Here is a 25,266-nt window from a genome sequence, read left to right as displayed (position 1 = left end):
AGATGTTTAGCTAAGTATTTTGTTTTTTTTTATTTCACTATATTTTTAAATAGTGCCTAATACGCTTTAAATTCATTCTTGAAAGTTTAATCTTGTAAAATTTACATCATTTTACCTTTGTGAATGTCTCTGTTCATCAGAGATGATTAAAAGTCCTGAAGCATGAGGAACAGTCAGACTGTCAGGATGACACAGTGATGGGGCCTTGGGATAACCTGGTAACCACTTGTTACCTGCTCAACATAAAAGAGAGGCCTTGGTCAATGAGAACTGCACCTGCAAAGGGTTAGTGGAGGGGCTGGGCAGTGGTTACAGGCCAAGGCAGTGTTTGCAACCTTGGTGTCACCATGAGTGTCTAAACCAGTGGTTCTCAACCTTTTTCCTTTCCACTCACATACCACTTTAAGTATTCCCTATGCCATAGGTGCTCTGTGATTTGTAAGGGATTGCTTAAAGTGGAATGTGAGTGGAAATAAAAAGTTTGAAAACCATTATTTTAATCATACTTAATTGACATGTTTCATAACTCCAAAAGAAATGGACCAATGACAATTTTTCTCAAGCAAAATATTTCAGTAACAATTGGATCTAGAGCAGTGGTTCTCAACCTTCCCTTCCCTCACATACCACTTTAAGTAATCCCTTACTAATCACAGAGCACTTATGGCATAGAGAATACCTGCACTTAAAGTGGTATTTGAGTGGAAAGAAAAAAATTGAGAACCACTGGTCTAAACCAACCATATACTCTCCTGTTCCCACAGCCTTCACGTCAGCCTAGCACCTGAGCTGAGCTGCCTGTGCCTTCATTGCATTGTCCGATCCATACTTTGTTCAGAACCTGCTTCCAGCAAGTAAAATCCTTTGAAATACCTCCATATTTTCATTTCCTGTGTCCCTGCTGTCAATAATCCTCCAGTTTTAGACTCCTCCAAATCCCCACCACTATAGTCCATGGTGTGAAGATCCTCCTGTTAAAAATAGTCCCGGTTGTTGATGTTCCTTCAAATGTTGAAGGCCAAAGCTCTGGAAATTGCCCAGGTTTCTTTGCCATGCTTTACTCAAAGTCGCTCTGAACCTATCTAGTCTATCCACGGTGGATGAATTCAAAGGCCTCCTTTAAAAATGTTTTTTAAAAACCTAGATAAAACTTTAGCAATGTAGTTTATAGTCAACTATCTTGCTTTAAGAATACAACATTTTGAATGTGGATGTCATGTGTAAACTATCAGCATGACGGAAGTAGGAAATATGCATTAGATATCTCTTTGACTAACATCTTTCAAAGAGATACGATGGAATCCTTTATTTGAGGTTCTTGCAATATGTTTTAAAAATGAGCAGAACCAACATGGCTTAATTAAAAGGAAATTGTGTTTGACAAATTAGATGTTTTAGCAGGGTGGGGAAGTTGAATGAAGCAGAGCCTGCAGATGTAGTGATTTTGGATTCCAAAATGTATTCAGTTAAGTGTTACAGAAGATCACTGCACAAGTTGGGAATTCATGGGATAATATATAATCCTGAACAGTGGATGAGCAAATCAACAGAAAACTAGATGACTAGCCCATTTTCAGGTGGGCAATTTCGAACTAGTGGGACACTACAGGGATCAGTGCTGGAGCCCCAACTACTCACTATTTAAATTTACTGTCTTACATGAGGGAATAATGGCATTGATACAATGAAAGGTGGGAGAGCAACATGTGATGAGCTCTTAATCTCCACAGTGAGTGAAGTAGCAGATGGAGCATGATGTGGGGCCATGTCAGGTTGCACTTTTTGGCAGGAAGCATAGAAAAGCAGAATGTTGATGAAGTAGGGAGTCACCAGACTAAGGGATTTGTGTACAAAGGGTTAACGTGTCCTTGTGCATAGACCAATCCTATGGATATTATCAGGCAGGTAATTATTGTGTAGTTACCCTGTTTACTCTGGACTCTGTTTAATGCAGTTCTTGCTCAACTAAACCCTGCTTTAGAAACACTTGGACCTTGTACCTTGCAAGTTAACTTTCCATTGCTGTGTTTACTCTGCTAATCACCTTGATATTTTGCTCTACAGTATTTTCCCAGAATCTCTCAAGTGGCTGGTGGCCACTCACCAGCTACAAGCTGCTAAAGATTTATTGCTAGATTTTACACACAAGCACCGGCTAGAACTGGAGGATGATGTGAAAGAATTTCTGTCAGGTAATCTGGGCGGAACTAGTAACATGACAGGGTCATATTAGTGGATGAGAAATATTCCATTCTTATTCACATATTCTCGTTTACCAGCTTCCACATTTGAAATGATAATTTTCCCTTTTTCTTTCTTCAGAGCTTGATAATGAGCCAAAAGTAAAACCCCAAAAGACTTTCATTCTAAAGCTGATATCTACAAGGATCTTGTGGAAGCACATTTTAGTGCTTTGTGTGACTTCGTAAGTATACATCTTCAATAGCAATGTAGAACTGTTTCTTTATCTTGACAACTTGCAAGTCCAGTGTTTTGAAAGTTAATTAATTTCCCAATTTCCTCATCTCTCAAGAGTCTGGCTCCATGTTGGAATGTCTTCACATGAAATGAAAAGTTTCTGGGTGTCATCTTGCCCAAGAGTGTTTTGATAATAGTGAGAGCCTCTGCAAAATTTGCCAACCAGAATTACAATTGCAGCACAAAGGAGATAGACACATGAACATGGAGGGATGTGATCATGTGCAGGCAGAAGATATTTGGCATTATGTTCAGTGCTGACATTGTTAGCTGAATGACCTGTTCCAGTGTTGGGCCTGTTCCAGTGTGGTCGTGTTGCTGTTCCTATGCCAAATCTTTCAGGTCATGTAGTTAGTAGTTGTGAGGAAGGGTTAGCTGAAAATAACATTTACTAAGTGTAGCGCAAATAAAATCTCTCACAACTGGAGGGAGAACAAACCCTTTTATTAGCTTGTAACTATGGGTAGGCACAGTAGTCTTTGAAAGGGTTCTGGGTTTAGGCAGGAAGCGAGGGTTCTATAGGAGCAGATGGAGGTGGAGCCGGAAGGCGGAGCCAACCATCAGCACCACATACTGCCAGTGAAACTGGGGTTCACTGCATTCACCCCTTCCTGCAGAATTTAGGGTCTGTGAATGAAGACAGAGCACATGGGTTCAGAGAAGAAAAAAAGTCAAAATTTACAGTTATTTACAAATTTACACACTTAAGTGGTCTGGGGGTCTGGAGATCCTGGTGGAGCGCCTTGGACTCCTTAGGTCTCCTGGTCCCCTTGTGAGGGAGGAGAGGCTGGCTGGGTCTCTGGCTCCATGGTGAAAGGGGATGCACTTTTCTCCTGAACTGGATCTCCTGAGGCCCTGACTGGGGGTGGCGAGAATGAACTCCGTGGCATGCAGGGCACTTGAGGCATGGTTCTGTTCCGCTGGTGCCAAGTGCCTGATGGAGACTGTGTCCTCTCTACCATCTGGGTACTCCACATAGGCATACATGGGATTGGCGTGGAGAAGTTTCACCCTTTCCACCAGGGCATCGATCTTGCCTCTCCTCACATGCTTCCTGAGAAGGACTGGACCAGGAGTAGGTTGGGAGTGTAATTCCCAATGCCGACCTTTTGAAATTTAATAGGAGCTCGTAAGGAGTAGCATTGGTCGCGGTACATAGTAGCGTCCAGATGGAATAGAGCGCCATAGGGAGGACCTCCTGCCAGCATGTGGAAGGTTTTTTGACCAGGGCCAATTTGACAGCCTTCCAGACTGTGGTGTTCTCCTTTTCAACCGGCCTGTTCCCCCAGAGGTTGTAGTTAATAGTCCTGCTGGATGCGATGCCCCTCCTGTCTTGACAAAATGAGTCATGCAGGTAACCCCTGGATGGTAGAGCTCATTATGCAGAGACCGCAATTGACTGGTGCGTGCAGAGGCACAGCTTCCTCTGGATAAGGCATCTGGATGGTCATTAAGAGTTCCTGGCCAATAGGTAATGTCATAATTGTAGGTGGAGAGCTCGATCCTCCACCTGGCAACCTTGTCATTTTAGATTTTGCCCCACTGACGTTATTTTTTATATTATAATTTTTTTATTTTTCATACTGTGAACTATAACAACCAAAATATATACAAACGTTTCTCTTTAAATATACACAGTGGCATTTTCTCCCTTTTTTTCCCCCCTACCTTCCCTTCCCCCTTCCCACGCCCTTTCCAAAACCAATAAATATTCAACATATACAATACAATAAAACCATTAAACAATGTCATCACACAATAAAAAATGAACAAGAAAAATGTGTCATCTACTTTTACACATTGGATCAAGTCATTTTGTCTTATCATTTTAAGGGGTGGAGGTCCGAGGCAAGCCCTCTCTGTTATGTTCCATGTCTGGTTCCCAAATTTGTTCAAACATTGTGACTTTATTTTTTAAATTATGTTTTTTTTTTCCAATGGAATGCATTTATTCATTTCCATGTACCATTGCTGTACTCTCAGGCTCTCTTCCATTTTCCAAGTTGACATTATACATTTTTTTGCTACTGCTAAGGCTATCATAATAAATCTTTTGTGCTTTATCCAATTTGAGGCCTAATTCCTTACTTCTTATATTACTTAGAAGAAAGATCTCTTGTTATTTTTTCTAATTTTATTTAATATCTGATTTAGATCTTCTCACATGCCCAAATTGCATGTACTGTTGTTCCCATTTCCTTCTTACAGTGAAAACACCTATCTGATAATGTTAGATCCCATTTTTTTTTTTAACTTTTGGAGCGTGATATATAACCTGTGTAACCAATTACACTGTATCATGTGTAACCTTGTGTTTATTATATTCTTCATAGTTCCAGAACATAACTTTTCCTATGTTTCATTTTTTATCTTTATGTTTAAATCCTTTTCCCACTTTTATTTGGGTTTATAGTTTATTTCATCATTATCCTTATCTTGCAGCTTAATGTACATGTTCATTATAAATCTTTTAATTATCATTGTGTCTGTAATCACATATTCAAAGCTGCTTCCTTCAGGTAATTTCAAGCTGTTTCCCAATTTATCCTTTAAATAAGCTTTCAAAAATAAGCTTTCAATTGATGATATGTAAACATTGTACCATGAGCTATTCCATATTTGTACTTCAACTATTCAAATGTTAATAAATTATTTCCCAAAAAACAATTTTCTATTCTTTTGATTCCTTTTCTCTCCCATTCTCTAAAGGAAAGGTTATCTATTATAAAAGGGATTAACGGATTTTGCATCAATAGTAATTTTGGTATTTGGTAATTCATTTTTTTCCCTTTCTAAGTGGATCTTCTTCCAGATATTGATTAAATGATGCAGTACTGGTGAGCTTTTATATTGTAACACTTTTCATTCCACTTATAAAGTATATTTTCTGGTATCTTCTCCCCTATTTTATCTAGTTTTATCTTAGTCCAGTCTGGTTTTTCCCTTGTCTGGTAAAAATCTGATAAATACCTTAATTGTGCTGCTCTATAATAATTTTTAAACTTTGGTAACTGCAAACCACCTTGGTTGTACAATTTCCTTATTATTCTCTTTAGTTCCTTAAAGAATTTCTCTGTTAAGGGAATTGGTAATGATTGAAATAAGTATTGTATCCTTGGGAAGATATTCATTTTAATGCAATTTACCCTCCCTATCAACGTTAGCGGTAATTCTTTCCAATGTTCTAAGTCTTCCTGCAATTTCTTTATTAGTGGCTGATAATTTAATTTGTACAAATGGCTTAAGTTATTATCTAACCTGATACTTAGGTATCGGATTGCTTGTGTTTGCCATTTAAATGGTGATTCTTTTTTAAATTCTGTATAATCTGCATTACTCATTGGCATCACTTCACTTTTCTTTGCGTTGATCTTGTACCCCGATATTTAGCCATACTCCTTCAATTTCTTATGTAATTCTTTTATTGATATTTCTGGTTCTGTTAAGTATACTATAATGTCATCTGCAAATATGCTGATTTTATACTCCTTCTCCTTTATTTTTATCCATTTAATTTTATTTTCTGTCCTTATCAGTTCTGCCAATGGTTCTATAGCTAAAGCGAACAGTAAGGGAGATAATGGACATCCCTGTCTAGTTGACCTACTTAATTTGAATTGGTTAGATACATATCCATTTACTGTTACCTTCGCCAATTGTTGATTATATAATGCTTTAATCCAATTAATATATTTTTCTGGTAGATTGAACCTCTGTAATACTTTGAATAAATAATTCCATTCTACTCTGTCAAAGGCTTTTTCTGCGTCTAAAGCAACAGCCACTGTTGGTTTCTTATTTCCTTGAACTGCATGAATTAGATTAATTCTATCTGTTTCTTCTATCTGGTTCATTACTTCCAGGAGAGGAGGAATTAATAACTCTTTAAATGTTTCATAGAATTCTATTGGGAATCCATCCTCTCCAGGTGTTTTATTGTTCAGCAGCTTTTTTAATATATCCTGTTCTTCATCTATTTCAAATGGTTTTATCAGTTTGTTTTGTTCCTCTTCTTGGAATATCAGCAGTTCAATTTTAGCTAAAAACTCTTCTACTTTATCATCTTTCCCCTCATTCTCAGTTTGGTATAATTGTTCATAAAATTCCTTAAAGTTCTCATTAATCTCTATTGGATTATATGTAATTTGTTTGCCCATTTCCTTGATGCCAATACAGTTCTTTTAGCTTGTTCTGTTTTAAGTTGCCAGGATAATATTTTGTGTGTTTTTTCTCCTAGTTTATAATACTTTTGCTTTATTTTCATTATGTTCTTCTCCAACTTATATGTTTGTAATGTTTCGTATTTTATTTTTTGTCTGTCATTTCTCACTTTTTTTGTTATATCATCCTTTTTACTAGTTCCTCTTCTGTACTTACTATCTCCCTTTCCAACTGCTCTATTTCCAGATTGTAGTCCTTTTTCATCTTAGTTACATAACTTATTATCTCTCCTCTAATGAAGGCTTTCATTGCGTCCCATAATATAAATTTGTCTTTCACTGATTCAGTTTTCCTAACTCTCCCTTGAATATGGGCCGACAACAAAAACATATCAATCGTTGAGTACGTTTTATGCCTACTTGAATAATATGAGTATTCCTTCTCTCTTGGGTGCTGTCTCCTCCATATATCCATAACCATAAATTTGGCCACTTTAATCTTTTTGCTAGTCTTTTGTCCAGTTTTATCCAACATTGGATCCAAATTAAGGTTAAAATCCCATCCTGTCAATATGTTTCCTTGTGTATCTACAATCTTCAAAAAATATCTTGCATAAACTTTTAATCCTCTTCATTAGGTGCATATATATTGAGCAAATTCCAAAATTCTGAATATATCTGACACTTTATCATTACATACCTCCCTGCTGGATCTATTATTTCTTCCTCTATTTTGATTGGTACATTTTTATTAATCAATATAGCTACACCTCTAGCTTTGGAATTATATGATGCTGCCGCTACATGCTCTACCCAGTCTCTCACAAATGCTATATCTATTTTTTCTTTTTTCAGTAAATTTAATAGCCTCTTCCTTTTAATTTGGTTATATATTCCATTAATATTGATACTCATATAGTTCAACATGGCTATCTCATACCCTGTTTACACCTCATTTCCACTTCCTCACCACCACCTTCCCCATTTTCATCTCTCAGTTTCCCTTTTTAAACTCAATGTATGACAACACATTTAAAACATAAAATACTCGAACAACTCCCATATTCCCTTAACTCCAAATATCCCCCCCCCTCTCTGAGTTGCCCATTATCCCTTGCCGGGCAACCACAACTCCCCTTTCCATTTGGATTGTGAACCTGCTTGCAAGGATCAACTGATTTCGCCATGACGGTTATTCTCTCCCCCCAACCCCTCCAGAAAATACTTTTTTACACATATAACAAAGTTCTCCCTTTTTTTCCCCCCTTACTTCCTTTCTTCCCTTCTCTTTCCCTTCTTTAGTTCTTTACATATACATTGACTTTACATCTTTATAAATATTTTATCACCGTTCTTCATTCTTGTTACATTTCTTCATCTCTCCTTCTGTCCTGCAAGCGTTCTGCAAATTCTCATGCTTAAACTCATGTATTAAACTCCTTCCTCTTTAAGAGTTCAAAACTTATGTCTGGGTAAAAAAAAATATTTTTTGACCCTTGTATTCCAATGGTTTATTGTCTTCTCTAATTTTATTCCTTGCCCGCTCCAGTATATTTTTTCTTACCATATATCTCAAAAATTTTACTAAAATGTATCTTGGTTTTTGATGTGTCTGTGGTTTCGGAGCATTCCTTCCTGCATTTCTGTCGTTCCCAGGACCTTTGGGATCCATTCTTTTATAAATTCCTTCATATCTGTGCCTTCTTCACCCTCCTTCAGGCCCACTATTTTTATGTTGTTTCGCCTACTATAAGTTTCCAACATATCAATTTTCTGAGCTAACAACTCTTGTGACTCTTTAATTTTTTTAATCACGTTCTTCCAATTTTCCTCTTAAGTCGTTTACTTCTATTTCTATAGCCATTTCTCGTTCCTCCACATTTTCTACTCTTTTCCCTATTTCTGTCATTACTAGCTCTAATCTTTGCATTTTATCTTCTCTTCTTTTCATTTTTCTTTTAATTCTAATGACAACCATTCTTTTAATGCTCTCATTTGTTCTTGGAAAAAAATCTTTATCTATATTCTGTCCATCTGTTTTACCTTCTGTTTCTCTGTGAAGATCTTTTGTCTTCTTCTTCCTCTTCTGTGTCTGTACCTGTGTTTGTGTCGTCTTCTTCTCTTTGTACCTGCATCTCTTCTGACTTTCCTGATGAGTTACTTATCTCACTTTGTCAGGCCTCTTCTTGCTTGGCCTCTTGCTGTTGGTCCTCTTCTTCTGAGCTACTCATCTGTTGAGCCTCCTGCTGCTGCTCTTCTTTCCTTTCACCCGTCAACTTTCCTTTCACCCATCAACTTTCCTTCTCACCTGGTACTTCACTCCCTCTCCTGCCACTTTCCTTTTCTTCTAGCTGAGAGCCCTGGTGTTGGGCATCCCTCAGCTGGTCACGCTGTGGTTGCCCGCTCCTTGGCTGAGCCCCCCTCCCATCGGTGTTTTCCTTCTCCTTAGTTTGCACACTGCGGACTTTTGTTTGGCTCAGATAGCTATTTTTGCAGTCCAGCAGTCGGGGGGGTCGTGACTCCTCATGGCCGTCACCAACCTCGGAGATCGGGCTCTCTTCTCCACCACGGCTCCCTGTTTCTTCATGCAGGTAAGGCCTTCTCCTTTCTTTTCCGGCATCTTTTTTTTCCCATTGTTTTTACTTTTTCCTTCTTGGGTGCCATTTTCTTTCTTTTCTCCAACTTTATCTTTTATTTCTTATATTTTGCATTTATTGAACTTTGTCTTTTCTTCATTTTTTTTCTTCTTTTCTGTAGAGGGCTGGTATTCCCCTACCGGCCACTACTCTATCACGTGACTCCTCCCCCTCTTGACATTATTAAACATGATGCGTCCGAGTACTGGTTGGTGAGGAGTGTAAATTTCCTACCAGCCAGGTAGGGTCTCCAGTTTCTCATGGCTTCTACAATGGCTTGAGCCTCCTTTTCCACAGAGGGGTTCGGGAACTTGTGGCCTTGTAATGTCTGAGAAAAAATGCAACCAGCCTGCCCGCCTGGTTGAGGGTAGCAGCCAGGGCTATGTCCAAAGCGTCGCTTTCCACTAGGAAAGGTACATTCTTGTCCACCGCATGCATGGCAGCTTTTGCAATGTGATTCCAGAGGTAGTTAACAGCTGTTTGGGCTTCGGCCGAGAGGGGGAAGTTAGTGGCTTTTAAGAGTGGGTGAACCTTATCAACATATTGAGGGATCCACTGGGCGGAATATGACAAATACCCCAGGCATCTCCTCAAAGCCTTCATGGTCCTGGGAATTGGGAGCTCTAATAGTGGGTACATCCTATCGGGATTGGGGCCAATGATGTCATTCTCCACCATGTAGCCAAGGAGAGCTGAACTCGCACTTGTTAGAGTTATAAGTGAGGTTCAGGGCTTTCACCGTGTGGAGAAAACTCTAATGGCTGGCATCATGTTCTTCCAAGGTATGGCCACAGATGGTGACGTTATTGAGGAAGGGGAAGGTAGCGTTCAACCCATACTCATCCACCATTCTGTCCATATACTTCTGGAAGATAGAAACCCCATTAGTGATACCGATAGGGACCCTCCAGAATTGATAGAGATGACCATTAGCCTCAAATGCCATATATGGACGTTCCTCAGAACAGATTGGTAGCTGGTGTTAAGCAGCTTTCAGGTCAATGGTCAAATAGACCTGATACTGTGCAATATCATTCACCATGTCCAAAATTCAAGGAATGGGTTATGCGTCCAGGAGTGTGTATAAAATTAATAGTTTTGCTATAGTCAATTACTAGCCTGGACTTGTTTTCCCCTTTTACCACAACCACTTGCGCTCTCCACAGGCTGGTGCTAGATTCGATGATACCTTTGTCGAACAGACATTGTGTCTCAGACTTTATGAAATCTCGGTCTGCTGTGCTGTACCTCTATCTCTTGGTAGCAATAGGTTTACAGTCTAAGGGCAGATTCAGGAAGAGAGATAGAGGGGTCACTATTCAGTGTGGGTTCTGATTTTCTGAACCATTATAGGAGGAGGGGACCAGAATACTCCAAGGACACATTTTTAAGGTGACACAGGAATCCAGACCCAACAACACTGGAGCACATAATTCATCAAGTATTTACAGGCAAATTTTACAAAACTCCCCCCTCCTCGAACGACAAATGAACAATACAATGTTGTTGAATATGCGTAGAATGCGAATGAGGCACAAGGAATATGCGTTAATTGGAAGGATACATCTTTAGGTGGTACTTTTGCACAGTTCATGAGTCTATGAAGCTTTCAGTAGTGCCTGTGTCGATTAGGCATTTAGTGGAATGTCCATTTACCTTCACAGTCACTATGGAGTTGCTGAACTTCCAGAATCATCGAGGCTAGGACCCCGGAGACTCCATACTCCTCGAGTGCCCTCCCCCCACTGTCTTGGGTTGCCCTGCATGGGTAAGATGACGTTGACCTTGTGGCACGGCAAGATGGCCGCCCTCCTTCCTCCTTCAACGACGATGGTGCTGAGTTTGAATTTGAGTCATGACAAGATGGCCACCAAGCCTTTTCACGCCGATTCCTCACTGCCACCCTCCATCAGCATGTTGCGCAGCAAGTAGATTCAGGTGAATTTGGGGCAGACAGCTTAGGGCTGGAATCAGATCCGGAAGCAGTGCAGGCTGTGGACTTCTCCTCGCATGGCAAACCCTCACCCAATGTCCTTTCTTGCCGTAGCTGGAACACACTGAATCTTTAGCTGGGCAACGAGATCGGGGATGCTAGCTCTTGCCACAGAAAAAGCACTCCTGAGCACGGGAGCACTCCCGAGCATAGGAAGCAGCAGTCCTTAGGGCTGGGGTAGCGGGAGCAGCCGGTCCTTGGAAGGGGTAACCTTGGTAAGCAAGCTCGCTGGCATTGAGGTCATCGTTCTCGAGCTTGGCCTGTTCCAACAATTTGGCCAGTTCAACATGACTAGCTGGTTCCTTCTTACCTAACATGAGCAGTCGCTGCCTCGTGTAACTTGAGCGGACCCCGCGACTAGAATGTCCCAGATCTGTTCTCCTTGAACGTAGCCCGTAGCCACTTCATATCTGCACTTCTTGGCAAGTATCCACAGATCCAGCAGGTAGTCATCAATGATCTCTCCTGGTTTTAGGCGACGAAGAACAAGTTGGAGCCTTGCTAGGACCTCGTTTTGTGCCTTCAGGTACCAAGTCTTCAAAGCCTCGATGGCAGCATCATATGTAGTGCAGTCCCTGATGACTGCGTACCCTTTCGTTCCTACCATGGAAATGAGTGCAGACCTCCTGACCTCACTGATGTGGAAGACATCTCTGGTCACATTCAGGTAGGCCTGGAAGCAGTCTAGCCAGTACGTGAACACCTCAGCTACATCAGACAGAGGGTCTATCAGCAGCACCCCTGGCTTGAGTAGCGCTTTCATCGTTTAGGGAATAAGTTAATAAAATTATAGTGTGAATAAAAGCTCTCACAACTGTAGGGAGAACAAACACTTTTATTAGCTTATAACTATGAGTAGGGTCTCACTGTAGTCTTCAAAAGGGTTAGAAACATAGAAACATAGAAGATAGGAGCAGGAGTAGGTCATTCGACCCTTCGAGCCTGCTCCGCCATTCAACGAGATCATGGCTGATCTTAAAGTTCAGTACCCCGTCCCTGCCTTCTCTCCGTGACCTTTAATACCCTTATACTGAAGAAATAGATCTAATTCCCTCTTAAATATATTTAATGAACCTGCCTCTACTGCCCTCTGTGGCAATGAATTCCACAGATTCACCACCCTCTGGGTATAGAAATTCCTCCTCATCTCGGTCCTAAATGGTTTGCCTATTATCCTCAAACCATGGCCCCGGGTTCTGGATTTTCCCATCATTGGAAACATCCCATCTGCATCCATTCTGTCCAGTCCTGCCAGAATTTTATATGTCTCTATGAGATCCCCTCTCAATCTTCTAAACTCCAAGTACAATCCCAATTTGCGCAATCTTTCCTCATAAGTCATTCCTGCCATTCCAGGTATCAGCCTGGTGAATCGTCTCTGCACTCCCTCCATTGCAAGAACATCCTTCCTTAGATAAGGTGACCAAAACTGCACACAATACTCCAGGTGGGGTCTCACCAAGGCCCTGTACAGCTGCAGTAAAGTATCCTTGTTCCTATACTCAAACCCTCTTGATATGAAGGCCAACATACCATTTGCCTTTTTAACTGCCTGCTGTATCTGCATGCTCGCCTTCAGAGACTGGTGTACAAGTACCCCTAGGTCTCTCTGCACTTCCCCATCTCTTAATCTATTGCCATTCAAATAGTAATCTGCCCTCCGGTTTGTATTACCAAAGTGGATAACCTCACATTTATCCACATTGTAGTGCATTTGCCATGTATCTGCCCAGTCCCTCAATTTATCCAAATCACACTGGAGCTTCCTGACCCCCTCTTCCGTGCACACAACCCCTCCTAGCTTAGTGTCATCTGCAAATTTGAAGATATTACATCCAATCCCCTCATCCAGATCATTAATGTAAATTGTGAACAGCTGGGGTCCCAGTACAGATCCCTGTGGCACCCCACTGGTCACCGCCTGCCACTCAGAAAACGAGCCATTTATCCCAACTCTCTGTCTTCTACCTACCTGCCAGCCAGTTCTCAATCCACATCAATACTTTGCTCCCAATCCCATGAGCCTTGATTTTGTAAGCCAGTTGTTTATGCAGGACCTTATCGAAGACCTTTTGGAAGTCCAGGTACACCACATCCACTGGCTCTCCACCATCTATTTTACCTGTCACCATCTCAAAGAACTCCAATAGATTTGTCAAGCACGATTTACCTTTTGTAAATCCATGTTGACTCCGTCCGATCCCTTCTCTGCTAGTCATATGCTCCGCTATTACATCCTTAATAATGGATTCCATCATTTTGCCCACTACTGATGTAAGGCTCACCGGCCTATAATTCCCCGCTTTTTCTCTACTCCCCTTTTTAAATAGTGGGGTAACATTAGCTACCCTCCAATCCATGGGTACTGATCCTGAGTCTATCGAGTTCTGGAAAATAATTCTTAAAGCATCTGCTATCTGAATGTCCACTTCCTTAAGTACCCTAGGATGTAAATTATCAGGCCCATGGGATTTATCTGCCTTCAATCCCATCAATTTCCCCAAGACCATGTCCTTAAAGATACTGATTTCTTTCAGTTCCTCCCTTGCATTAGTCTCTGTTTCCCAACATCCTTGGGAGGTTATTTATATCCTCTCTTGTAAAAACAGAACTAAAGTAAGAATTTAATTGGTCTGCCATTTCCTTATTCCCCATTATATATTCCCCTGATTCCGTCTGCAAAGGACCTACTCTAAATTTCACCAATCTTTTCCTCTTGACATATTTATAAAAGCTTTTGCAGTCGGTTTTTATATTTGCCGCAAGCTTACTTTCGTAATTTATTTTTGCTCTCTTGATTAATCCCTTTGTCCTCCTTTGGTGCATCTTGAACTGCTCCCAGTCTTCAGTTGTGGTACTTTTTTTGGCCAATTGATATGCTCTCTCTTTGGACCTAATGCTGTCTCTAATTTCCCTTGTTATCTACGGTTGAGTCACCTTTTTTGGTTTATTATTATGCCAAACCGGTATAAACGATTTTTGCAATTTCTCCATTAGATCTGTGAATGCTTTCCATTGTCTTTCCACAGTCAACTCCCCCATAAACACCACCCAATCAATCTTACTCAACTCCCGTCTCATACCATCATAATTCCCTTTATTTAAATTCAGGACCTTAGTCTAGGTTTTAATTTCATCACTCTCCATGTCGAGTGAGAATTCGATCATATTGTGATCGCTCCTACCCAAAGGGCCTCGTACAACAAGATTGTTGATTAGCCCTTTATCATTGCATAATACCCAATCTAAAATGGTCTGCTCCCGAGTTGGTTCCTCGACATATTGGTCTAGATAACCGTCCCGTAAACATTCAAAGAATTCCTCCTCCTCAGTATTTTTACTAATTTGGCTAGTCCAATCTATATGCAAATTAGTCTCCCATGATGACAGCTGTTCCCTTATTGCACGCTTTTCTAATTTCTCTTTTAATGCCTTCCCTCACCTCTACACTACTATTTGGAGGCCTATATACCACCCCCAGTAACGTTTTCCGCCCCTTGCTATTCCTCAGTTCTACCCATATAGATTCCGCATCTTCCGAGTTGATATTCTTTCTGTCAATCGTGTCGGTCTCTTCTCTCACCATCAATACTACCCCACCCCCTTTTCTTTCTTGCCGATCCCTCCTAAATATCATATACCCTGGGATGTTAAGTTCCCAGGCTTGCCCACCCTGCAGCCATGTTTCTGTAATCCCAATCAAATCATATTTGTTTATCTCAATTTCCACAGCTAATTCATCTACCTTGTTCCGAATGCTTCTTGCATTAAGATATAAAGCCTTCAGATTTGCTTTTTTCACCCTCCTTGCTCTTTCTGATTTTTTACTTTCGCTGCCTAACCTAACTTTTCCTGTTTTATCTTTTCTGTCCTTTGCCCTATCATACAGGTTCCCACCCCCCTGCCAAATTAGTTTAAACCACATCCGACGGCTGTACCAAACCTAGCTGCCAATATATTGACCCCTTTTGGGTTTAGGTGTAGCCCATCCTTCTTGTAGAGGTCATGCCTTCCCCAAAAGAGATCCCAATGATCCAAGAAGCCAAAACCCTGTCCTTTACACCAGCCTCAGTTGCACTTGGCACAGGTAGCAAACCAGAGATCACCACCCTGGCTGTCCTATTTCTTAGTTTCTGTCCCAGCTCTCTCTAATCCTTTTTCAGTACTTCTTTCTTTTTATCTATGTCATTGGTACCCACATGTACCAAGACATCAGGCTGTTCGCCTTCCCCTTTTAGAATACCCTGGACCCGATTTGAGATATCCCGCACCCTTGCACCAGGGAGGCAGCACACCTTGCGGGCATACCTATCTGGCTCACAGAATCTCCTGTCTGTATTTCTGACAATGGAGTCTGGGTTTAGGCAGGAAACCAGGGTTATATGAGAGCAGATGGGGGTGGAGCCAGCCATCAGCACAACACACTGCCAGTGAATCCCAGTTCACTTCAAAGGGTCCCTGTGGTGTACTATTCTAAACCGTATCAAGGGTATGCAGATGTTAGCTCAGTCCTTTGTAAAACGTTTTCCAACCTCGTGCTGCTCATGTTGGTTGAACATCATTCAAATAGAAGAAATCAGAATATTCAGATGGCATTTGCAGACTGTTCAATGTTTGCTCTTACAGTTCAAAATGTCATTTGAATTCATTAAACTGCAAACCAATAATTCACTGCCCTGAGTATTTGGAACTGAGACAAGTAGGAAGACTGTTTGATCCTCCCGTCATTTTATAATTTTAGAGCTGTGCGTCATTCGATTAGAATGTTGCACCTCCTCTTCTGGGAATGTATACATTATCTCAGGTTCTCAGCTTGCAGATGTTGTGGGGTACTCTTCAGTCCTCAATTAAAATGGAGCATGCAATGTTGCAGCCTTCAATTTACTGCTGGGGCTCACAGCATTTTGGAGAAGCAAGGCTACTGCTTCCAGTTTAGCTCATTGTATTTAAAGTGAATTATTTCAAATGGAAGAATGACCTCTACAAGCTCCCCTCCCGCTTGCTGTGGACTCTTTAATGTGGTGAGGACATCTGAAATGGGCATAGCTGATGGAACATGCAGCTCTGCTGATCCTTCACATCTTTCATGTTTGCTGCAAACTTGGGCTAAAGGGACCCATTCTTGTGCTGTACCATCGTGTGGCCTGTTGATGGTGTGGCTCAGCAACTTGCTTTTGATTGAATTTCAAAACAGATGCCCTTCAAAGAATTTGTATTTCAGTGATCTTTATTTCATAGGTTTTTTCTTTAGTATTCTTATTTCAATCTTAAGTTAACTATTATTAACTAGCTGTGAATTGAAAAAGATACCACTGACTCTCATCTCTTGCAGCAAGGAAAACTCCGTGTGGGGGTTTGCGGCCTGTCGGAGAGGGGGACCCGAGGGAGATTTTTTTTCCCTACAGAGGGTGACTGACAGCTGAGCGTATTGCCTGAGAGGGTGGTGAAACAATGTGTTCTTGCAGCTTCTGGACAAGCTTTGAAATCACCAGTTATGAACCCGGAGCTAGTAAATTGGATTAGTATAGATGGTGGGCTTAAGGGCCCTTCTCAGTAGGCCCTGCTCAGTGGAGGGTGTTTCCCTGTTTCTCGTGCCATGCGCCCATCCACTGCTCCCCTGGAGTCTGCACCCCAGCACAGGCACCACCATCTGGGGCACAAACCTCTGTTATTGCAAGATATTAGGGAAAAAAAAATCAGCTCCTCCAACAGGCTGTTTAAAGTCTGTACAACAGTTGTTGGTATTACAACCGGGCAGGAGGGCCCAGCAGAACAGTGCAGTATCTCTGCTCCCCACTCTCCTGGGTCCTCACCAATGGCTACTGTAAAAAAAACATTGCAGTTGTGAAAAATGTTGGTGAGGTCCCAGATGGGGTATTGTGTTCAGTTTTGGCCACTGTGTTACAAGAAAGAGGTGTCAATCTGGAGAGGGTGCAGAGAAGATTTACAGAGGAGGATGAGGAGTGATTTCATGGAGGTATACAAAATCATGAGGGAAATGGATCAGATGAACACAGAGAATTTTTTTTGCCCAGTGAATGGGGAATTGGTAACCAGAAGATGTAAGTTTATGGTTTTTGGTGGTGGGGGGGAGGGGAGAGACTTAACAGGAAACTGAGTAGTGACTTCTTTGCACAGATGGTGGGTGCAAGGAACGGGCTGCTGGAGGAGGTGGTTCGTACAGACGTGATTGCAAAGTTGAAAACATATTGGATGGATACGTGGATAGGATAGGTTTAGAGGGATAGGGGCCAAATGCAGGCAGATGAGATGAATGTGGGTAAGACATTTTGGTTGGTGTGTGCAAGTTGGGCCAAAGGGCCTGTTTCCACGCTTTGACTCTGGTATGCAGTATTATGCTCCTTTAATGTTTCTGACAACAATTTGATCTTAAAGAAATTGGTTCCTTATCCAAGGCGAGGCATTTCCTTTCTTTGTCTTCAGTTAAAGTTTTTTATATTTTTGTGGAGGCAAGATAAATTGCAGTGAACAGTGACTGAAGCAAGAGACAATTTGAAGAGAGTTCAACAGGCTGAGAGACAGTTCAACAAAGTGCTTCGCCCCAGAGACTGGCCCTTGTTGCAATGAGTAATAGTTCGAGCGAAGTTGCCCTCTTGAATAAATGAACCTCTGCAGCTGGTGCTTGCCTACTCTGTGCTGCCCCCTGGCTGCCTGCTCCTGAGCCTTGTTGTGAAGAGTGTTGAAAGCCATGTGCTGTGACCATCATTGTCAGCAGCCCATATAGGGGCTGCCAATGTACGGAGGTGGTGCAGCACTCGTCACAGGCAATGATCCAGGGTACAGAGACTTGAGTTCAATTCTCGTGCAGCCAGCAATGGGATTCAATTTTCTCCAGAGATCTGGAATTTCGGCCCATGAACCTGTGCCACCCAATTAATCTACACCCTTTGGTGCGTTTTGAACATTGGGAGGAAACCCACAAAAAACACACACAGACCCTGAGAGAATATACATCCTCCTTACAAACAGTGTGGGATTTGAACCCTGGTCCCAATCATTAGTGCTGTAATGGCAGTGCGCTCACTGTGCTGCCCAAAACCCAACAGTCACTATTGCCTTCAAGGGACTGACTCCTCCTCAGCCAACTGTCCCATCTATGGCATCACCCATTAGAACATTAGGAAATGGAGCATAGTCAACAATCTGGCCTGTCAAGCTTGTTCCTCCATTAACCCAAAGCAAAAATTATTACAAATGGGCAGATGTCTCCAGTGTTTCCATTGAGTAGGTCCAGTAGGCAGAGCTGTCCATTGTCTCCAGCGCTGTTTGTACTGGCAATTGAGCTGCTGGCGGAAACCATTTGGCAGGATCCAGACTTAGAGGTTCATGGGGGGGCCAGATGGAACACAAAATCAACCTTTTTGCTGATGATGTGTTTGTGTATTTGACCCCTGGTAGGGTCATTGGCCAGGCTGAAGACCACAATGGAAGATTATGGGAATATCTCGGAGTATAAGGTAAATCTGGATAAAAGTGAAATTATACCTTTGACAAATGGAGATTATAGCCAATATCAACAGGGAGATCAATTCAAATGGCCACAGGAAGGCATTAAGTATTTAGGGGTATAAATAGATAAAGATTTGTGTAACTCATACAAACTTTATTATCTCCTTTTGCTGCTAAAGATTGAGGAGGACCTTGATAAATGGAGGATTCTGCCCATAACATTGGTGGGGAGAGTTAACAGTAACAGAATGAAGCAGATGCTGAGACTCCAGTATCTTTTTCAGTCGTTATCCATTTCAATGCCACGGGGTTTCTTTAAGATGCTTGGCGAATGTGTCAAAAGGTTCCTGTGGAATGTTAAGGTGGCTAGAAGCTTCATGGAAAAGTTGACTCGGGATCACAATTTAGGGGAGAGGAGTGGTTAAAACTACCATATTTTTAAAAATATTATTGGGCAGCCCAATCAAGGTTTACCACCTAACTCTTTGAGGGGGGGGAGGGGGAATGCCTCCTCCTGGGCACAAATTGGACGAGGTGAAAAGATGATGACCGGAGACTTTGTATACAAATGGGACACCAAATTAATTTCAAAGAAAACAGATGACCCCATACTAAAGCATATTCAGATGTGGCAAAAAATAAATCAATGTATTGAATGGAAGGTGGGGAAATCTCCTAAAACACCTTTGACCCAGAACAAGTTGATACCCTTGACTGGATAATAAGATCCTGGGCACCTGATGCCAGAAGGGGATCAGGTGTATTGAGGACTGTTACAAACAAAGGCAGCTTGTGCCATTTGAGCAGCTGAGAAACAAATATGGTTTAATAGAATTTTTTTCTACTATCTGCAAATAAGATCTTTTTAAGGGAAAAATTAGGACTGTCTATGACCCTGCCTAGGTCGAGTAATATGGAGATTCTAATTCAACAAGGGAATGTGTGTAAATTTATTTCTTGTATGTATTATATATTCCAAAGTGCGGGCCCGAAGCCAGCCTTAGGTTGAGGGAGAGATGGGAGTTGGACTTGGGTACAACAATCAATGAAGAGTGGTGTGACTGGGGTCATTAAAACCAGGTATAGGTTGGTGCAGTATAACTTTTTGCATCAGCTGTACCTCACACCACAAATCAAAGCTGGAAATTTCAGAACTGCTTTAGGTATGGTGTGGAGATTGGAACCTTTGTCCTCTCCACCTGGCTATGTACAAAGGTGAGACCCTTCTGGGAAGAACTGGGGGGCATTTTGAAAAAAATTACAAAAGTGGATTTTCCACAAGATCTGGAGTTGTACCTTCTGAGAAATATTGTAAATGTGTTTTAGACTGACCAAATATCAAATTCAGTTCGTGAAGGCCGCCTTGGTGGTAGCCAGAAAGTGTTTAAGGGTTACATGGAACCCCGACTCCAAACTAAATTCTACACAATGGAATATGGAAATGCAGAGTTGCTTTCCCCTGGAGAAAATGACATTTGTTAAAGTGTGGGTATACATGGGAATGTAGATTGATTAGCTCCCCCACCCCGTGAAATATTATAAAAACCTTTCTTATTCGGGAAAGGATTGGAGTTAAGGAAATGGACCATTGGCTCCGGCGACGTATGTGTTTTCTTTAGCTTTTTTTAGTTTGTTTTATTTTAGTTTGGTTTTTCTTTTAGTTTTTTTTTCCTTTTATTTCTTACTTGAGTTATTTAGTTAATTTGGTTGTTCCTTTAGGTTTTTGGTGGGGGCTCTGAATCTCACTTGATTTTACTTGTATTTGTATAATGTTTGGGGGCAAGCGGGGGACAAAACATAGACTCTGTACGTTCTATGAATGTTGAAAAAGATTGTATTGATTGTTGAAATTACTTTGAGTCTGTAAAAAATCAAAATAAAATATTTTTAAAAAGTCTGTTCCTCCATTCAATAAGATTATGGCTGATCTGGCCATGGACTCGGCTCCACTGACCTGCCTTTCCCCCTTAACCCTTAATTCCTCTATCATAGAAAAATCTGTCCTAAATACTTTCAATGAGGCAGCCTCTCATGTTTCATTGGGCAAAAAATTACAGAGATTCCATGCTCTCTGGGAGAATCAGTCCTTCATCATTGCCTTAAATCTATTCTGCTGAATCTTGAAGCTATACCCTCTTGTTTCCAGTCCATTACTGACCAGTGAAATACTGGCACTGAGCTTGGGGTAGTCATCATGAATACAGCTTGCCACCTCAAAAACAAAGGGAATTAATGCAAAATGTACCCTGACTTTCTTCCATGTGCCCTCTTTTTTGTAGTCTCGCAGGATTCGGAATCCACAACTGCTTTGCAAAGAGCCTGATGGAACACCAAGAGAACGTACTGAGCAACTTCTACACCCACTACTATGTCATGGAATTGATTTGCATCATCTCCTGTCTGGTGATGTGCCTCCTCGTCAGCCTGATTGGGAGAAGAGGCACCCTACTGCTATTCACCATCCTGACTGCACTTGCCGCCCTCCTCCAACTGGGTCTTGTAAACAGTAAGCCATGCTTTTGCTTCTTCTTTCCCCTCCATACTCCTCCTGTTTCTCCATGAGACTTTGGCTAAGGTTTGGCAGATTGATATTTTTACCCAACCCAGGAGCAATACTGTTTTATTTTAAAATTTAAAGAATTTAGACATACTGCAGAGTAACAGCCCTTTCCAGTCCACAAGCTTGTGCTGCTCAAATGCCCCAATTACCTACAAATCCTGTATGTTTTTGAAGGGTGGGAGGAAATTGAAGCACCCAGAGGAAACCCACACTGATACTGGAAGATCATGTAAACTCATTGTAGATAGTGCCAAATTCAAACCCAGGTCACAGGCACTGTAACAGCCTTTCTGTGGCCCTGTTTGGAAGGGAAGTGGACAACGTTTTACAAAATCAGCTCCATGTTGAACAATCTTTTTGAGGCCAAATCCTCTATTGGAGGCTTGTCCATGCTTGTTTCAGATAACAAAAGCAGGAGCCAGAACCCATGTGTCAGATGCTTTATCAGCACAGAGACTACACAGACTGCAGATGCTGGGATCTGGAGCAAGCAATGGGAAGCTGGAAGAGCCTGGCAGGTCGGATGGCAACTGCAGAGAAATGGTCAGTTACTATTTCAGGCCAGGACCCTTTATCAAGATGAAAGTTGGAAGGGCTGATATCAAACATATCAAGAGGTGAAAAGGACAAGGGGTCGGGGTGGGGGGAAGGCAGAAGAACTAAGAGGCATGAGGTGGAGTGGCCACAGGGACTCCACTCTTCTTTTGCCCAATATCCTATCACCTCCACCCATTTCTGACTCCCTTATTTCCACTCCAACCTCACCCCCCGCCCCCCCCCCCCCCCCCCCCACACTAGATAGGCAGTATCTCCCCTTCCTAATGTATTTTCAATAAAGGATCCCCACCCAAAATGTTGACTGATCATTTCCACCCTTGGGTGCTGCCTGACTTCCTGAGTCCCTCCAACTTTCTGATGCTTGCATTAACACCCCATCTTGAACAATGGGTCAGTCATGCAAAAATGCAGTGTGTGCTGGAAGGACTGAATCAGTGTGTCATCAGGCACCATTTGGGAGTGGATCGAGAGAAGGAGAGCAAAGACAACATTTGCATTAGAACTGTTAGTTGCTATTGGCCAATATAATGCAAAGGGATACTTTATTCACACCTGTTCACATATAATAAAAAAACTCATATTATGAAAATAATAGACTTTAAAATGTTATTACTCCTTTCATTGTTGCAGCTATTGTTGAGAGTTCAGCTTTAAGTTCAACTTTGCACCAGGCCCTAAACTCCATCTTAAACCACTTCATTAGCTTGTCCGAACAAAAATAAATGAAGTTTTTTCTTGTTACATAATGGCCCACCCTTCAAGGCAGGGCCTCAGCTACCTAGTCCCAGTCTCAACCTTCTACTGTAATCAAAGTGAGTCATGCATGGGAGATGATATCATATCTTCATGGTTTATCAGGTTCGCAATTAAAACAGACCATTTAGCATAACAGGCCTTCAGTCTCATTGAGACTTACTCAAAGAATGGTAACTGGTTAACAGAGTGAAGAGGAAGGGGAAGAGGCAAGGGAGGCAAATATTCATTTGGAGATGAAATAGGCTGTAAATGCTGTAATTTTTGGGGGGTGCAGTACATGAACATACCCTTTGGCCACTATGTCTACACTGCATACAATGCTCAAATTAAAGTAAAACTGCTGCCTGCACCCAGTACATGATAAAGAGCCCTCTGTTCCCTTCATATTTGTGTGTCGATCCAGAAGCCTCTTGAAAGCTACTATCATATCAGATCATATCCACCATTATTCCTGGCAGCTCATTCCAGATACCCATCACTCTCTATGTATATTTTTAAAAAAACTTTCCCTACATATCACCCTTAAATATTCTCTGGTGTGTGTCAATTTTACTGGGAAAAGCATCTCGACTCACTTCCTTATCAATCTCTCTCAATTTTTATGAATTATCATCTCTCCCCTCAGCTCCAGAGAAAACAACTCAAGTTTGTCCAACTTCCCACAGCTCATGCCCTCTAATCCAGCAGCATCCTGCTAAATCTCTTCTGTACCCTTTCTAAGCCAAACAGAATTGCACACAATACTCTTGTGCCGCCTAAACAAAGATTTGTAAAGCTCAAAGTGACCTCCTTTCAAATTATACTAAATGCTCTGACCAATGAAGGCAGGTGTGCATGCCATGTTCTACCCTGGTTTGTCCTCCCAAAGTGCAATGCCTCACACCTATTCACATTAAATCCCATCTGCCAATTTTGCAGCCCCATTTTTTCAGCTGGCCCAGGTCCCGCTGAAAGCTTTGAGAGTCACTGTTCAAGATGCCCCCAACTTAGTTCTATCTGCAAATGGCATGCATTGGCAGGGAAGAAAGGGATTGCATTCTTATAAGAGACAGGGTGGGAGGAGGTGTAGCCCAAGTAGCTGTGGGAGTAAGTGGGTTTGTCATCAATGACCTTTGGTAACTTGACTCCTAACATAAAAAAGTATCATAAACAGTAAAAGTAGATTGAAGGATGATTTTTGTCCTATGTCAGGCCACCTGGATTATGTGGTCAATTGAATCAGAAACCTTGCAGATAGAACTAAGATGGGGGCGTTTTGAACAGTGAGGAAGGCTCTCAAACCTTTCGGCAGGACTGAGCTAGCTGAAAAAATGGGGCAGCAAAATGGCAGATGGGATTTAATGTGAATAGCTGTGAGGCATTGTACTTTGGGAGGACACACCTGGGTAAGATTTGCACAGTAAACAGGAAAGTGCAGAGTGCAGTAGAACAGAAGGATCTGGGAATACAGATATGTAATTCCTTGAAAGTGGCATTGCAGATGGATAAGGTTGTAAAGAGAGCATTTGGAACATTGGCCTTCATAAATCCGAGAATAGGAGTTGAGATGTTGTGTTGAAATTGTACAAGACATTGGTGAGGCCAAATTTGGAGTGAAGATTTGGCCACTAGAGAAAAGATACTAATAGTATTGAAAGAATGCTGAATTTTGGGGAAAAGTGCATAGACTAGGACTACTCCCTGGAGTGTTGGAGAATGAGGGGAGATTTGATTGTGGTATACAAGATGATGAGGAGTGTAGATAAATGCAATCAGGCCTTTTCCATTGAACGTTGGGTAAGACAATAACTAGAAGGCTTGAGTGAAAGGAGAAATGTTATGGGGAACAGAAGGAAACTTCTTCACTCTGAGGTTGGTGAGAGTGTGGATTGAGCTACCAGTGGAGGTGGTAAATGCAAGTTCGTTGTTGACATTTAAGAGAAGACTGGACAGGCAGATGGATGGAAGGGGTGTGGAGGGCTATGGTCTGGGTGCAGATTGACAGGAGTAAGTGGAATAAATTTGGCACAGACCATATAGGCTGAAGGTACTGTTTTTGTGAATTTGTTGTATGAATTTGACAACAAAATTCCTGAAATTGTCTGTATGCACAGGTGTGAGGAGGTAGCACCGTTGCATTCATTGATGTAGTGGAGAAAGAGCCCCCTTTAAATCCTTCTAAACTAATTCCCATATGAAACAAAGACCAAGGATAAAAACAAAAAAGCATATTCTGAAAACCAGAGAGTATGAACTCTTGTCGTGAAAAACCAACTGTTGGACAAGTAATGGCCAGAGCGACATCTGCACTTCAAGTCAAAAACCCTGCATCAGGACCAAAATATTGTCATTTTAGTAGCAGATACTGATGTTCTACCATTGTTTTTAATAGTGCATTTGAAAGTAGCTTACAATGTATTTATAATTTAATGTATTTTTAATTACTCAACTGCACTGCTTTAAATAATACTTTTAAGAATTCAATAAATTAAATGAAGAACTGAAATGTCACACGAAATGAATTTTTATGTCAGAGAGGTTGACTCCTCTAACTGACATTTTGGAGGATAGTGGACAAAGTTGTTGACCTCTTTTTAAATATTTTGTGATGAGTGTATTGATGTCCTGTACAAGTTCAGAAACTTCACTCTGTTTGAAGGAGTTGAATCGGCAGAC

At 41.5% G+C, this 25,266-nt stretch overlaps 1 protein-coding gene across 1 annotated transcript in view; it reads left to right on the top strand.

Annotated features, from left to right (window-relative positions):
• Positions 1 to 25,266, top strand: part of LOC138751322 (solute carrier family 22 member 23-like) — a 129,609-nt gene that overhangs the window by 86,690 nt on the left and 17,653 nt on the right. Inside the window, exons 5-7 of the mRNA XM_069913480.1 lie at positions 2,065 to 2,192; positions 2,323 to 2,425; positions 21,017 to 21,243. Of these exons, the coding sequence (XP_069769581.1) occupies positions 2,065 to 2,192; positions 2,323 to 2,425; positions 21,017 to 21,243 (458 nt within the window). The remainder of the gene's footprint in view (positions 1 to 2,064; positions 2,193 to 2,322; positions 2,426 to 21,016; positions 21,244 to 25,266) is intronic.

The sequence above is a fragment of the Narcine bancroftii genome, chromosome 1 (assembly GCF_036971445.1).
Source record: "Narcine bancroftii isolate sNarBan1 chromosome 1, sNarBan1.hap1, whole genome shotgun sequence".
Taxonomy (NCBI): domain Eukaryota; kingdom Metazoa; phylum Chordata; class Chondrichthyes; order Torpediniformes; family Narcinidae; genus Narcine; species Narcine bancroftii.
The sequence above is the reverse complement of the archived record's forward strand: the minus strand, read 5'-3'. Positions and strand labels throughout refer to the sequence as shown.